This window comes from Terrapene carolina, unplaced genomic scaffold, assembly GCF_002925995.2.
Source record: "Terrapene carolina triunguis isolate 2854851 unplaced genomic scaffold, T_m_triunguis-2.0 Scaffold53, whole genome shotgun sequence".
In the NCBI taxonomy this organism is placed as follows: Eukaryota; Metazoa; Chordata; order Testudines; family Emydidae; genus Terrapene; species Terrapene triunguis.
Genome location: NW_020664404.1, coordinates 14,797,630 through 14,812,749, shown reverse-complemented (window position 1 = coordinate 14,812,749; position 15,120 = coordinate 14,797,630). Strand labels below are relative to the sequence as shown.

At 45.1% G+C, this 15,120-nt stretch overlaps 1 protein-coding gene across 2 annotated transcripts; it reads right to left on the bottom strand.

Annotated features, from left to right (window-relative positions):
* Positions 1-759: 759 nt before the first annotated feature.
* AP3M2 (adaptor related protein complex 3 subunit mu 2) lies at positions 760-14,704 on the bottom strand. Of its 2 annotated transcripts, none has more exons than XM_026658446.2 (9): positions 14,547-14,704; positions 13,262-13,610; positions 7,897-8,068; positions 7,235-7,372; positions 6,534-6,619; positions 5,485-5,618; positions 4,381-4,588; positions 2,985-3,129; positions 760-2,493 (listed from the first exon to the last, which is right to left on the bottom strand). In XM_026658446.2, the coding sequence occupies exons 2-9, from the start codon at positions 13,532-13,534 to the stop codon at positions 2,393-2,395; spliced, it is 1,257 nt and encodes a 418-aa protein (XP_026514231.1). In that variant the 5' UTR covers positions 13,535-13,610; positions 14,547-14,704; the 3' UTR covers positions 760-2,392. The 2 variants fall into 2 exon arrangements, with proteins under 2 accessions (XP_026514231.1, XP_024059470.1); XM_024203702.2 differs by lacking the exon at positions 14,547-14,704 and having other exon boundaries at positions 760-1,325; positions 2,377-2,493; positions 13,262-13,606.
* Positions 14,705-15,120: the final 416 nt, after the last annotated feature.

The window sequence follows — 15,120 nt, the reverse complement described above, 5'->3', positions numbered from 1 at the left end:
CCCCACCTTCCTTTCCTCCACCAAGTCACGTTCTAGCCATCACAGTAAACTCATTAAATGTTTCCCTCCCCTCTACTTGGTGCCTTGTTTGGCCCTACATTCTACATTAGCTTGTAATCTCCTCATGCAGGTATTTATGAACAACGAAAATGCCTATCCAAGGCTCTAGGCATCCTAACAAACCATTTAACCATACAATACAATGAAATCCCAACCGCATTAAAGTAATTATTTCAACAGGAACATAGCCAGACAAGAAACCTACAGAACTCCTTCCTATTCCTTCATCATTTTGGGAAGCACACTCAGCCCTCTCCAAAAAACATATTGAACAGGTATCTTTTGCAGCATACCTGGACAGTCCAGGCAGGCTGCAAGAGACCCATCTGATAGGGTTTTTGTAGAGAGGTCACCAAATTCAAGATATGTTAGACCAAGGAAGGTGAATAAGATCTAGAGTCTCAGAGCCTCACAGAGAATAAGCTATCAGCCACATCCTGTCTTTTATAATGAGATACCATGTCTTCTGTTTTGGGAGGCGCATAGCACATCTTTCTGTGCCATCAGAAATAGTAATCCCAATAAACCAATTAATTTCAGCATGGTAGCTAGCTGATTTGGGAAAAATTCAGATTATTGATACAGTGATCATCTCACTGGGGTCCCCATCATCCAAGACCCAGTTAGCATGATCTAGCTTCAACCATGCACACCTTCTGCATCCCTTTTGAACCCCAGACAAAACACTGAACACAGACAACAGGTAAAATTGACCTTTATTGATACCCTGTTACATTTGCACTCAGCATGCTCAGATCCTAGGCCACCCTGCAGTAGCATTCATATTAGTTGCACAGGAATCTGTAATTCGAAAATGAGGTATCACTCACCCATTACAAACATCCATCACACACAGATCAGAGCAGAATGTAGGTTATCCCACAGCGGGTGTCACTCCTCTTGGTCACACACACACACAGGGTATGTGCGCTCGACTGCACAGCCAAGGAAGCTTTCCGGGTTATGTAGTCATATGCACAGTAGTCCACAGGTAAGTTCTGTTGCTCCAGAAGAGCACATATGGCTTTCAGTGGCCAAAGAGCACATGATGGGCAACCTGGAGCTATATGCACACTGTCCATGTATACTTTACTCTGTGCAGCACAGGCTGGAATGGGAACAAATGCGACAGTCTCTCATAGGACAGATGGCCCCAGAGGAATGACAACAGAGGCTGGAGTCTACCGGCACAGCAGCAGAACAAGGCAGGAAGTGGAATCAGGTAATACAGCCAGGAACATCATACAGATACCAGGACACAGGACCTTAAATAAACACGTCAGTGAGCAGCAGAACCACCATAGCCATTGTTACAGACAGGGAGAGAGGCATAGCTCTCACCCCACACTTTGCCAGGACAGAGCCTATCCTCTTCATTCAGCAGCAGGTAGGGCTGCCATCAGACGTCACTTCATACAGATGCTTAAATAATTATATACACAACTGTTCCCCCACTCCCAACAAGGGAACCAAGAGAACCCCCCCCCCAAATACTGAATAGAGAAGAGAAGCAGGGTCTCATGACAATAAGCATGTTCAGATAGCCCCATCCTTCAGACATCACAAGGTAATCCCTGCTCCAGTCAGCTCTTGGCAGGGCATAAGGCTAGGTTTAGTTGGGAATTTCCAGTCTATTCTCAGAGGCTCAAGATATGTAATGATCAAGAGAGCTCTGTGTAGCCAGAGATAACCAGATTCACTCTTCCAACTTCCTCCCTACTCCCCTTGTGCACCTTCTGAACAGGCTCCTGCTCCCTCCTTCCCACTTCTGGAAAGGAGATGCCTCCATCTCCCTTTGCCTCTCCAACTGACCCCTTCTCACATGACTAATCCTACCTCTCCTTCCAGTTCTAACAGGAATCGCTAGTTAGGGAGAGGAGCAAATTCTAAACCATTAAACTTTGAGTCCAGCTTCTTTAACCGAACCTTGTTCGATCTGCATAGAAATGCTAGCCAACCTAGCAATGCCTGGTAGGGGGCTCACAAGGGGAGTAGGCCTCCAGAGTGTCCTTTGCCAAGCAGGTTGAAGATGGTAAGAACTGAGTTGACATATCTGAACCCGCAGCCCCAAGAGACTGGAACATTTCTCCTATTTTCTTTTGACCCCACCTGAGAACTTAAGACTCAGCTAAAGCTGAGATGGTTTCAGGTCAGTCCTGCTCTTCCCTGTATATGCCATTCCCAATCCGCTAGGTACTGGCATCCCTGGAGGAACTAGAAAAAGGCAAGGGAGCAGCCCCAAGGGGTTGATAGCGGGCAGAGGCTGGATCCAACAACTGGGTACATAGGAAATAAGAAAGTGCTTGTGGTTCTTGCCTCACTCTTGGGCTCTCTAAGTTCGGACTTGGAACTTGCCAGCCTTGGTCATGTATTTAATGCCCTTAAACGGTTTGTACTTCTCCCCATACATGTCCAGGCGATTCACCTTCAGCCCTAAAAAAAATGGAAAAGACAGTGAAACTTTGGGGGTTGGAGGAGAGCTGCAATACTGCCACAGATGATGGGGAGAGGCTTTGAGAGAGCACAAAAGCTAGAAACAACATGCAGGCAATACTGGAAAACAGAAGGAAGGCAAAGGGACATAGGCTGCTGGTCACCACCTGCCTCAACTTTGTTAACAACATTGTTCACACACGCTGTACACTTCCCTAAAATGCTTTACAGAGCTCTAGAGAGGGAGAGGAATTAAGGGGGGCACAGACAGGCTGTTCCACACAGCAGTCAGGAGAGACTGTATGCTTGGGGGATTGTTCATACACCAGTGTGTACTCCAACTACAGAGACTATTTCAGATCAAAAACCCAGTTATGACACTCACATGGCCCCATATGCATCCAGAAGCACATTCTGTATGTCAGACATATGCTCACCCAGTGCATGAAGTAGAATAGGACTGTGCAGGCTCCAGGCTGACAGCCACTTACCAGAGATAGCCAGCTGCTGAATTTTAAACTGAAGGTTGATGGTGGGATTCTCATCAGGTTTGGATGTGCCAGCTTGAAGGCTCATAGTCCCCTTCAGACTCGGCAGCTTCTGGGGGTTTATTTTCCCTACATCCCATGAGAGCAACTTCAAAGGACAGAAAGAAAGTATTGAGATAGATGGATGTAATGATGATGCCCTGTAACGCAGTGGCTCAACCGTTCCAGACTACTATACCCATTTCGGGAGTCTGACTTGTTTTGCATACCCTCAAGTTTCATCTCACTTAAAAACTACTTGCTCACAAAATCAGACATAAAAATACAAAAGTGTCACAGCATACTATTACTGAAAAATTGCTTTCTTTCTCATTTTTACCATACAATTATAAATCAATTGGAATATAAATATTGTACTTACATTTCAGTGTATGGTATATAGAGCAATATGAACAAGTCATTGTCTCTATGAAATTCTAGTTTGTACTGACTTTGCTAGTGCTTTTTATGTAGCCTGTAGATGAACTGATGTACCCCCTAGAAGATCTCTGCTTACCCCCGGGGTACACGTACCACTGGTTGAGAGCCACTGCTGTAAAGGACCATCCCATTGATGGTTTTGAGTAATGATGCTTTCAGCCCATCCCAGTATTTGATTCTTTGCATTCAAGCCATGAAGAGGATTTAATGCTGCATGGTGAAACTGTGGGTCTGATTAAAGGAGTGTGCCCTCCAGTGGCCAGGATTGGCACTGCCAGTGAGACTCCACCTCACTTTCACCCAGTTGCGGCATCAAATGTTCCCTGTAAAGGAATCTGGGCAAATGGACCCAAAAGAAACAAACTAATAAAAATAAGTATATCTCCTTTAATAAGACCTTATGGCAAGGAAATTAAAATCCTTCTTGTTGAGCATTATAATCCTTGTAACTCTGTTCCCATTACCACCCAGGAGTGAGTGACCAAAAATCAGGTGTTTTACTGCAAGAGATAATCCCCATCTCCACTTCCATGGTATTGCCCATCCCAATTCAGAGGGGGTTGGCTTTTGCTCAGGGGCCTGAGCTGATCAGTCTGCATCACAATGGGCAGAAGTGACTGGTTTTGGCCCACTATATAAGAATTCCTCTCAGTACAGGGCTGGGGGCTCTCTCCAGGTAGGGAAGGCTCTGCTGGGAGTGATGCTCAGGGCCAAACAAGTGGAGACATTTCTTGAGACAAGGAGCTCTCCTCCAGATCTTAGGCCAAAACCCAGAGAAAGCAGTGTATGCAGTTTGGCCACTGTCGGAAGACAGGATACTGGGCTAGATGGACTTTTGGTCTTATGTTATGTTCTTACCAAGAGAGTGGCCCATGTACATCAGGCTACAAGAAAATCCCACTGCATCCTTTTCTCTCACCTTTGTAACTGGATCAAAGGTGTGCATTCCCTGTGAGGGGGTGAGGCTCATGTTCAAGACCCCTTTTGGCATCTGGCTGGTGACCATCACCCCCTCTACAGTCTTTCCCATAGTCTGCTTGGGTCCCACAGTGATCTCAAAGCGTCCCAATGAGCTGCTGTCACGGAAACTGATGTTGTGTTTAACATAGACAGGAATTGCCACCAAGCTGAAACAAAGGACAAGTCACTGCTATTGTAACCTACCCCTCACCACTTTCTATTCCACAATCATCACCCAGGCCCTGCATAGCCAACACTACAAGACATTCCTTCTGCATAAGGAGGAAGAAAATGAGTGTTGTATCATAGCTAAAGCCCAGACCAGGAAGTCAGGATGCCATCTCAGCTCTGTTAACCATATCCTTTGGTAGGTCACAATCTTTCTGTACCTCAGTTTCCCACTTCCTCACACTGCTGGTGTGTCAAAGATTAATTACTGTTTGGAACATGCTTTGGGGGTGAAGGATGCTGGTTTTTCTTGCAAAATGGGACCATGTTGGCAAGTTGCTCAAAGCAAAGGCAGCAGCACTGCCTTGGACTATGTAAGTGTGTTTGCAGCCTGACATCATCATTTCTGCTCTTTTCTATATAGTGCAGGTTTCAAGATGCACTTTGCTCAACCAAGTCTAATAAATGGCTTCAGCGTCTAGAGCCAAGACGTGCATCTTTTCATGGTGAAACCCAAACTGCTGGAATAAAAACTACCAGTTCCATTAAAACAGACACCAACATCATTGGATTATGCTATTATTTTACTTTATTTTAAGGAGCCTTGTTAGTGTAATGAATTAAAATAGACGGCAGACACTACTGCCTACTTTGTCCCAACCGTAGAATACACACCTGCCACAGGAACGTGACAGAGTTGGCTTGCAGAACTGAAATTGCAAGATTATTGCCTCAAAGAGTAAAGAGTTTAAATTAAAAAATAGCACTAGTTTTCCCAGCTCCTCATTCAGCAAAGGAAGCAAGTGATCCTTCTCTAGAGACTCTATTTAGCAATGGGCAGGAAGGGACAAAAGTCCAGATTTTGAAAACCCTCAGTTCTAAATTCCCTACTTACTTCTGAGCGCTGACATGATAGGAGAGCAATCGGAAATTTCCATCTGGTGGGATGAAAGAGAGGATCCGCTCTGATTCCCAGCGCTTGAAACGGACACATGGATGGAAGCTGACATCATCCAGTAACCGGGGGTTCTGAAATAAGACTGAGTCAAGAAGTCCAAGAAACCAACAAAATTTATGAAAAGGAATCTGTCTATGCTCTTTCCTCTTGTTCCTTTCCCGTGTCCCACCTCAAGCATCTGCCACGTGGCACACAATATATTCTCCCATCAGACATGCCAAACCCGTGGAAAAAAACGCAGAAATTGGACTTGCTTTTGGCTTAACTGGCTTGTGAGTTGCTTGTTGGCTTGTAGCTTGTTTGGCTTGTTGCTTGTTTTTTTTTTTTTTTTTTTGATCGGTTCCCGGCAAGCAGTGGGAGAGAGTCAGGGGTGCACAGCGGGCCCACCATAGTCCCAGACTGCACACCGGGAGGATCTAGTGACACAGAGTGTTGGGGTTCTTAGGGCCTGGCTTGTTTTGGCCTTGTTTTGAAATGAGATTAGCTCGATTTTTGGCTTATTGTGAAAATCAGGGTGCTTATTTATCACATGAAAGTTGGCTACTGTGTCTCCCATTCTGTTCTGTAGCAGTGTTAAGCTGTTTAATATTTGTGTAACAGGTGTACCTATGGTGGTGGTAATTCTATCCTAGCATATAAGGAGCCTATCTACTTAGTCATGTCAAATAACTACCCTGATGTGAACTCATTACAGATGAGCCCCGGGAGAAAGCTGCCTTAGACAGTGCTACATCTTGGAGCTTAGTGAGCCTACACACTGCTGTAGGCGACTTCTAACAAACAACACCCCCCCACACTCAAAATTGTAGAGGTTTATAGAGATTTTTCATCGTATGCATTCCTTCTTCCCTTCTCTACGTGGTATTCCTGGAACCTGTCATAGCTAGAGGCACCTAGGAGCCCAGTGAAGGCTATTTGATTAAAGAATCCTGCACTTCCTCTATACAGTATCAAGAGGACCTATCACCCCTTTTCTTGAACTTTACCATGAAAGAGAGAGTGAGGTCTGGCATTCCAGTCAATTTAACACAAGCATCAATCACCCCTTGGATTTCAGCTGTAATTGTGGAACCTATAATAGGAAGTAAAACAAAACAGGTTATGGAAGGCAACTGTGGACCTGATTGAAATTCATCCTGGACAAGTGGGGAAGACTGCAACACAGAGCGAACAACCAGAGTAAAAACCAAACCCTACATAAAATTCTGGCGCCTCTAGCTTGCTCAGTACACTAGCCTACCTATTCCTAATGTCATCTAGAGACGATACCAGAGTAATGAGAACTGCTAATATGGGCTCTCATCTACTTTACAGCTGACAGTGACAGCCTTCACCTCCAGTGAACCTATGGGAAATGCACTAAGATTAAGGAAGTAATTTCAAGAACAAAGGTTTCCTCTCACCTTCTATTTTCAGATGTAGAGTTGGTAATAAAGGTTTCATAAGGGAGCAGAGGAAGATGACAAGACTACTCAGTGCCCAAGACAAACCCTATTCAGGCCTTACAGCTTGAATCTACTGACACTTTACAGAAACTTAAGACTAAACAGCACATCTAAGCTGTCAAGAGGTCAGAATGAGAACAGTTTCCAACACTCCTCCCTCCTCTAAGAAAAATACACATCCTCTCCCTCTAGGCACTCCCAGAGCAGGATATCTCAGCCTTAACTGGAAGGAACGCTCATACCTGATTTGTCAATGATTGCATCTATCTCCTCAATTACATCAAAATATGCCTCATTATTGGTGTATTTCACACCGGTCCGTCGCCATGGCACCACTGATAGTTGTCCAGTAGGGAGTTGGTCACCTACATTGGTGCTTCCTGGAAGGGTTAAGAAGATCAGGGTGAACACAAGCAGCTAGCAAAGCCCCAGAAGAAGCCCCTGACCTCACCCATATAGAATATTGATTTGTTCCAGAAGTCCTCAATCTCATTAAATAAGAGCACAGTCACTCTCCAATGACTCATAGTATGAATTCACCAAGCATTACCTCTCCTGCCACCCGTCCCACTAACCCCTCATATGAGAGGAGGAGGAACAGTCCACTTAGGAAACCAACCCTGGCCATAAAGTAATTTCATGGATCCAACTAGAGTGCAGGACAATCCATTGTGGGCAGATGACTTTTTAGATAAAGGAGATCCTATGTCTAATGCTGGAAACTGGACTACCCCAATGCCAATATGCTAACATGGGCTCCCTTACAGCAACAGATACACTGGAGGTTAGGAGGATATGGTCAGAATATCAACTTCTCCTCCTCCCTCCCCAGCATTTGGAATCACTTCAACAGAAGGATCATCACAATGACTCAACCCCTTTCCCACTCCACACTCCCCTGTACCTGTAATGGTGTTGACAACAGTTCGCAATATGGTGGGGGGTTTTATCAGCTCCTTCAGGATATTGGACTCAGTAGCCAATGGGAATCCATTGTCCAGCATCTCCTCCAGCACCTCATAAACCACCACCACATTGTCCTTGATTACTACTTCTGAGCAGACACCAAAATAATCCTGTGTGAAACAGACACAATTACCCACCTTCCCCACTAAGCATATTCACAAGAACAATTGTGATTTTTAATGCTGCTAAAAGTGAGAGACCAATGGGTCTGATAATTAGAGCCAAGTATTAGAGCTTGTCTACACTTGAAATGCTACAGCAGCACAGCTGCGCCACTGCAATTGTGCCACTTTACTCTTCAGTGTAGACACTACCTACACCAACAGGAGGGGTTCTCCCATCACTGTAGGTAATTCACCTTCCCCAAAGGCAGTAGCTAGGTCGATGGAAGAATTATTTCGTTGCCCTAGCACTGTCTATACCGGGAGTCAAGTCGGATTAACTACGTCATTCAGGGATGTGGATTTTTCACAAACTTGAGCGACATAGCTAGGTTGACCTAACTTTTTAGTGCAGACCAGGCCTTAGCTATGCTGCTTTTCTCACACATCCGAATCTTCACCTGCAGGACTCTATAGTCCCGCTGCTTGAGGGGAACAATCCCCTCTTGACACACAGCTATTCCACTTAGTTTTGTTACTCACATTGCAAAACACAGAGTATTATTATACTGGTGTAAGTCACTTCAGTTTTTAAAGAAAGTTGTAAGTTATTTATACAACGTCTATCTCTTGTATGGGGGAAGGCTAGGGGAGAGCTGGAAAACTACAGCAAGCTGATTTTGATGCTGTTCCTTTCTACCTGGTCTTGTTTTACAGGGAAACGCATTCACCAACTGACATTTCTAGAGTGTCTCCCTCCCACATTGCTCTCAGTCTTTTCTCCCCAATGCCCTTTCCGATTCTTATATACTGCCAACAAAGCCCAAGGTAACTTGAATGGTCTGCTAACACTAGGTCCTGAGAGCAAAAGTCTGGTATTCCACAATCTGTTGAAGAGCCTGAGAAGCAATTCTCTCCTTCTGAAGGGCAGAAACCCAGCATGCAATCTTGAGAAGTGGGTAAAAAGAAAAACCTGTAGCATGAATAATAGAAGATCCCCAGCCCAGCATCTGCTTCAGTCACTCGGACTCTCAATGACAGTTGGTACAGCTTGGTTATGTTTCCTTCACTGTTTCTCACTTCCCACCCCCCACATAATATTTAACAGTATTACAACTTCTGGTCAGAGCATAACAAATCAGGCTGTGAGCCCATCAAATCTTACCAGTTTAGCAACTGGGATGGGAGATCTCCAAGAAGGAAGGAGTGTTGGTGATTCAGCAGTTCCCTTTGATTGAGCATTAAATCAAAGCCACATCTTGATGCTAGGGGCTGTGTGTGGCTTAAGAAGTCATCTTTCAGTAAAACCAAGCTCCTGATCATGCATGCTCATTAGAAAGCCAATGCATTTTTCATAAAAGCAAGAGTGTTACTATGCTATTTTGCCGAAATTCTGATGTGTGTAACTACATCCTGCCTACCTAATTCTACCCCACCCCACCCACAAATATCAACTGAAGAGATGATTCTTCTTTTTCCTATCCTCAACTGTCAAATAGTACCTGTGTGATGTTAAGCAGCTACCACGTGCCATCCAAGAGATGGTTGCAGGTCAGTAGGGGTTAAGCCATTATACATGCTCATGCATATTTATTTTATCTATACACTGGCAACGCTTTAAACACAAAAGGATGATGCAAATGCCAAGTATTATCATCTATGAAGTTTGTGAAGCACTCTGGGATCCTTTGTAATGAAAGGTACTACAAAATGTTAAAATATTGTAACAATATATTTGCCCTGGTGGTATCTGTGTGTCTATCCAGGGCTCTTATACAGCTAGTATGCAGTGAAGTGCACCTGCACCTCTTTCTTGTTCTTTTCTCATTCTCCAGATTCTAAGTTTTCACTTAAAAAAAAAAAAAAAAAAAAAAGTCAGTGTCTAGCTACTATGGTTGTTGAGACAGTCTTGAGAATGCAACCTGAGTAACTAGTGCAACAGCTCTGAATATACTTACACAACCTGTGGCAGCAAGCCTCCCAACTCAGGTTGTCAGACATGGGCTTGCACTACTGTGCTAAAAATAGATGTTGTAGACATTGTAGCTCAGGCTGGAGGTTGGGCTCTGAAGCTTAGGGAGGGTAGTGGTCTTCAGAGCACAGCCTCAATTTCAAAGTGCTGTCAGCACAGCTATTTTTAGTAGGCAGTACAAGTCCAGTGCAATGGGTTACCTAGGGAGGTGGTGAAATCTCCTTCCTTAGAGGTTTTTACGGCCTGGCTTGACAAAGCCCTGGCTGGGATGATTTAGTTGGGGATTAGGTCTGGCTTTGAGCAGGGGGTTGGACTAGATGACCGCCTGAGGTCCCTTCCAACCCTGATATTCTATAAAGTCTGTCAACCTGGGCTGGAAGGTGCTGCTGCAGGCTGTGTAGAGGTACCCTTGAGAGCTGTGAACTGCCTCATTCATCTGACTAACTCAGACAGCCAATGATAACTTTGATACTTGAAATATTAACTATTTTACTGCTCATCAAAGCCTGTAAGGAAGAAGGGTGGGGGGGGGGGGGAGAATCATAGAATGACCATCTGAATAATGTACTGAGAGAGACAGCTCATTTTGGCACTGCTGTGAGTGAGCTTGAACAACACTGCCACTTCTCTCCAGCCCCCACAACCAAGAAGGAGCCAAGTCCAAAGAATCTAGCAGAGCTCCCAGAAGAGAGCCAAGCTCAAGCAGCCTCCTGGGGCACATGAGCCTCATGAATGGGAAGCCAAACATGAAGAACCTAGAAGAACCCATGTGTGCATTCTCCATCTAAGGGGCAGCCCAGCACAAGCCCAATAAGCATGAGCAATCATATTCTGAACAACCTGCACAATCTATTGCAAATAGCTCCAGACTCAGGCTCCACGGGCAGAAGGGACAGCCACGATCATGTAGTCTGACCTCCTGCTCAACATAGGCCACAGAACTTCCCAAAAATAATTCCCAGAGCAGATCTTTTAGATAAACATCTAATCTTGATTTAAAAGTTGTCAGTGAGGGAGAATCCACCACGACCCTCGGTAAATTGTTCCAATGGTGAATTACACTGTTAAAAATGTACACCTTATTTCCAGTCTGAATTTGTCTAGCTTCAATTTCCAGCCATTGGATTATGTTGTACCGTTCTCCGATAGATTGAAGAGCCCATTACCAAATATTTGTTCCCCATGAAAATACTTAAAAACTGTAATCAAGTCATCTGTAACCTTTTCTTTGTTAACCTAAGTAGACTGAGGTCTCTGAGTCTATCATTATTATAAGTAGGGTGACCAGATAGCAACTGTGAAAAAACGGGACAGGGGGTGGGGGATAATAGGCGCCTATATAAGAAAAAGTCCCAAAAAACGGGACTGTCTCTATAAAACCGGGATATCTGGTCACCCTAATTATAAGGCATCTTTTCTTATCTTGTCTTTCTTGTGGCTCTTCTCCAAGCCCTCTCCAAATTATCAACATCTCCTCTGGGAAAGGCTTGGAAGAGTACCATCAAGTTTCATGCTCCACCTACCAGTCTGATCCCTGAATCTACCTAATTTCTGATCCCATTCCCCACTCACACCTCCCACGTCTGAATTCATGTGTCTGACTATAGTGCTCAGAAGCAAAGCACACATGATAAAGAAGTTTTACTAAAGGCTCCTATTTTCTCTCTTCTGCTGCAACTCTGGTCATGGGACACCTCAAATCCTGATCACAGGATTCAGAGCTTTGCAGGCAGAACATGATGTCTGCCTTCCTTCCCTAGATTGCCCGAGGATCCCACTACCACTGTACTCTGAATATTAACAACGCTCTGGGGCAACTCTAATGTGACTCATCTTTCTGTGAAACAAGATTTGTACTTTAAATTCACTACAGGAAACTCAGAGAAACCAAATCCAAAGATAACACTCCATTATCTGAAAGAAATGCCGTTAGTTGCCCAAATTCCTTCTGAGGGAGAAAAGTTCAATTAGAACAAAATTAGATTCAAAAAAATCCCACAGGAAGCAACTCCACTTTGGGATAAACATACGGTAAGGTAACAGCCCATACAATGCCATAACCCTTGCAAATATAAGTTGATCCTGATGTCCTGTTTTTCTAGTTATGAGTGCAGCTGCATCTTGACTGGGAATCACCTTGCTGCTGATCCAGTCCTGGTCTTCTCATGAGCAGAATGACAATGATGGGACACAGACAAAAGAGGAAGCAAATTACTGGTAACCTAACAGAGTTCCTTTTTTTCTCCCTTTGGCTTTTTTTTTTTTAATTAATTATAAGCATAATATCATAATCTTTCAGAACTTTTGTGTGTTTCAGTCCTCCACACTCATTACTTCACTGCCACTATAATCAATAAAATAGAATGTCCTGGTGAAAAAGAAAAAAATATTCAGTTACAAAGAAACTGACAAAGTCAGCTCCTTTATGATCCAAGGCAGGATTTAAGTCCCAGATCTGCAAAGGTGAAAGGCTACTGAGTTAACTCTCAGCACTATCTAATACCCTTTCCCACCCTGCAGAAGACCCTGCAAACCCCAAAGTTGTAAATTATCATGCTAGGGTTATTTTGTTAAATTAATGGAAATTTGTTTTATATGATCTCAAATGTCTATTTGTTTGCAGGTACAATTCAAGTTGTTCACTGATTTACTGTATAAGCACTAAATGGCTGGGTGTTGACTAAGTGAAGCATCATCCATGCTCTGCTGTGAATCTCCAAAGTTAATATCAGCTAGTGTATTTGAGCTAACAGTCCCCAGTTTTACATGTTAGGTGACAGGATGTTCTCAGAGGCAGACTTTGGATTTGAAAGAGCTCAAGCTTGTTGATTTTTCAGCCATTGTGTGAAACCCATCTCTTTTTACAGACTTTTGACTTGGCAAGAGCATGAAGTGGGGTGCAATTGCACTGAAAGAGCTTTACCTTTGTCTGAGTTCTTGCTGAAAAAAAATGATCTGTTGTGTTAAATTGTGTATGTGAATTCAAGGAATTGTAGTTGAGCACATTAAACAACTAAATGGTAGAGACCTAATTTATAAATCCACTTTTGTTGGTCTACACCAGCCAAGCAAAGCATGCCATGCAGAGAAAGGGCACTGCTGTGAAAAAGCTCACTGTGGCAGTTCCTAATGAACAACATAATATTGCTACAAGGCGATCTTTACTATTATAAGACAGTGAATGCACGAGTGACAGATAAATAAGAAACATAATGTCCTGCTTTTCTCACCTGGAAAGTGTCCACAACCCGATGTAAGAATTCAATGACAAAGAGGGGCGGCACTTCTGTCTGAATCACTGCCACAAAAAAAATCTTATGACGATAAACATTCAGGAGGTAGTGATGAGGTGTGGGGATCACAGGAGGTACATTTTCTGCCTCTGTAGCCCTCTCCTGTGCTTCAAAAAAGTAGTCACAAACAGAGCGGCTGACAACACTTTTCCAGTGCTTCTCCAGAAAAATATCCCCTGAGGAGTTAATCAGGAAGAGGCTGTGAATCATGGTTGAACCCAAGGGAGTACAAGTGCTGGAAACACTTTGCCTACCCAACAGGACCCTGTTCTGCAGTAGTTTGATCCTAGAAAACAAAATGGCCCATTCAAGAGTTGATCTTCGACGCTATTTAATTTTACAGAAAGTAACAACATGCACACGCTTGAATTTTGTAATTAGACTGTGTGGAGGGAGTATAGTCTTGTGTCTAAAGAAGTCAGGAGACCTGGATTCTGCTCCTGAGGCCTTGTCTACACTACAAATGTTTTGCCAGGATAACTATACCGGCAGAACCCCCTAATGTATATGCCACATATGCTACCAGGAATTTTTCTGTCAGCATAACCCCACCACCTCCTTGAATGATGTTAACTATGCTGACAGGAGCACTGTTCTATTGGCATATCTGCATCGATATTGGAGTTTTGCCAACATAGCTATGCTGGCCATGTGTATTTTTTACACACCCCTAACCAACAAAACTTCATACCAGAGAATTGGCCTAATTGTGCCACTGACTTGTTGGGTGATACTGAGAAAGTCACTTTCCCTCTATACCTCCATTTCCCCAGCTTTAAGACAGAGATAATGACACCACCCCAACATTGTAAAACACGTTGTGGTCCTGGATGTAGAGATTCCGTACGAGCCTGTGCATTCCCTGTGTAGCCTCCTCCTGTTTGGCCAATACCAAGTCACAGGGGGTGGCTGTCTGGGGCCTGGTGTTTTTTTTTTTAAATCATAATACCCTCCAGGAGCTCCCTCCTGCCTTATGTGGTACCATCACTCACTGCAGCTAAGTTACATGTAGCCCTGAGTGGGGGCCACACGGCTAGGGGGGCTGTGCCCGCAGGGAGGGGCTCTGGCGTTACAGCTGTGACAGCGGGGGGGGGGTGTGCCCGCAGGGAGGGGCTCTGGCGTTACCGCTCTGACAGGGGTCACGGAGCCAACCCCCTTCAGCCTCCGGGGCTCCGCGGGGGGTGGGCGCTAGGGGACCAGGAGGCTGCAGGGCGCCACTCACCTCCCAGGTCTGTCTGGCTCGCACCACGTTCCGGACGCTCCCCTCGCCTTGGCGGCGGCGGTCCCCCTCAGCAGAGCAGCCGTCCCCAGCCCCGGCGAATGGCCGCGGCAAAGACAAGTCCGGCCCCGACGCGCCTGGATCGGTGACGCCCCGAGGATTCTGATTGGGTGACTTGCGCCCCAATTTACGACGGATAGGTTGCGAAAAGGCAAATTGTTTACGACAAGAACGACATTGGTGCGCTGGCCTCTGATTGGCGTATCCCCAAGGCAGTGCGCTATGATTGGTGCAAACTCTAGGACGCCCCCAGCAACGCCCCGGCTCAGCGTGACTGGAGTCCGCCCGACAGAGGGCCCGTGCGAGAGCGAGCGACCGCGTGCTCCGGGCCCTGCTGCACAAAGAGAGCATTTCCCCGGACCTCCGCCATCCCAACCAGAGTGCGCCCCCTACCGGTCCTGGGCATATTGCGGGCACCAGCTGAGCTCACTCGCCCTTCCTTACCTTTCTGCACCAATGGGCTTGGGCTGCGCCCTCCCTGCTGAAAGCAGAGCTCTGCCCCCCCTGCTAGGCAGCA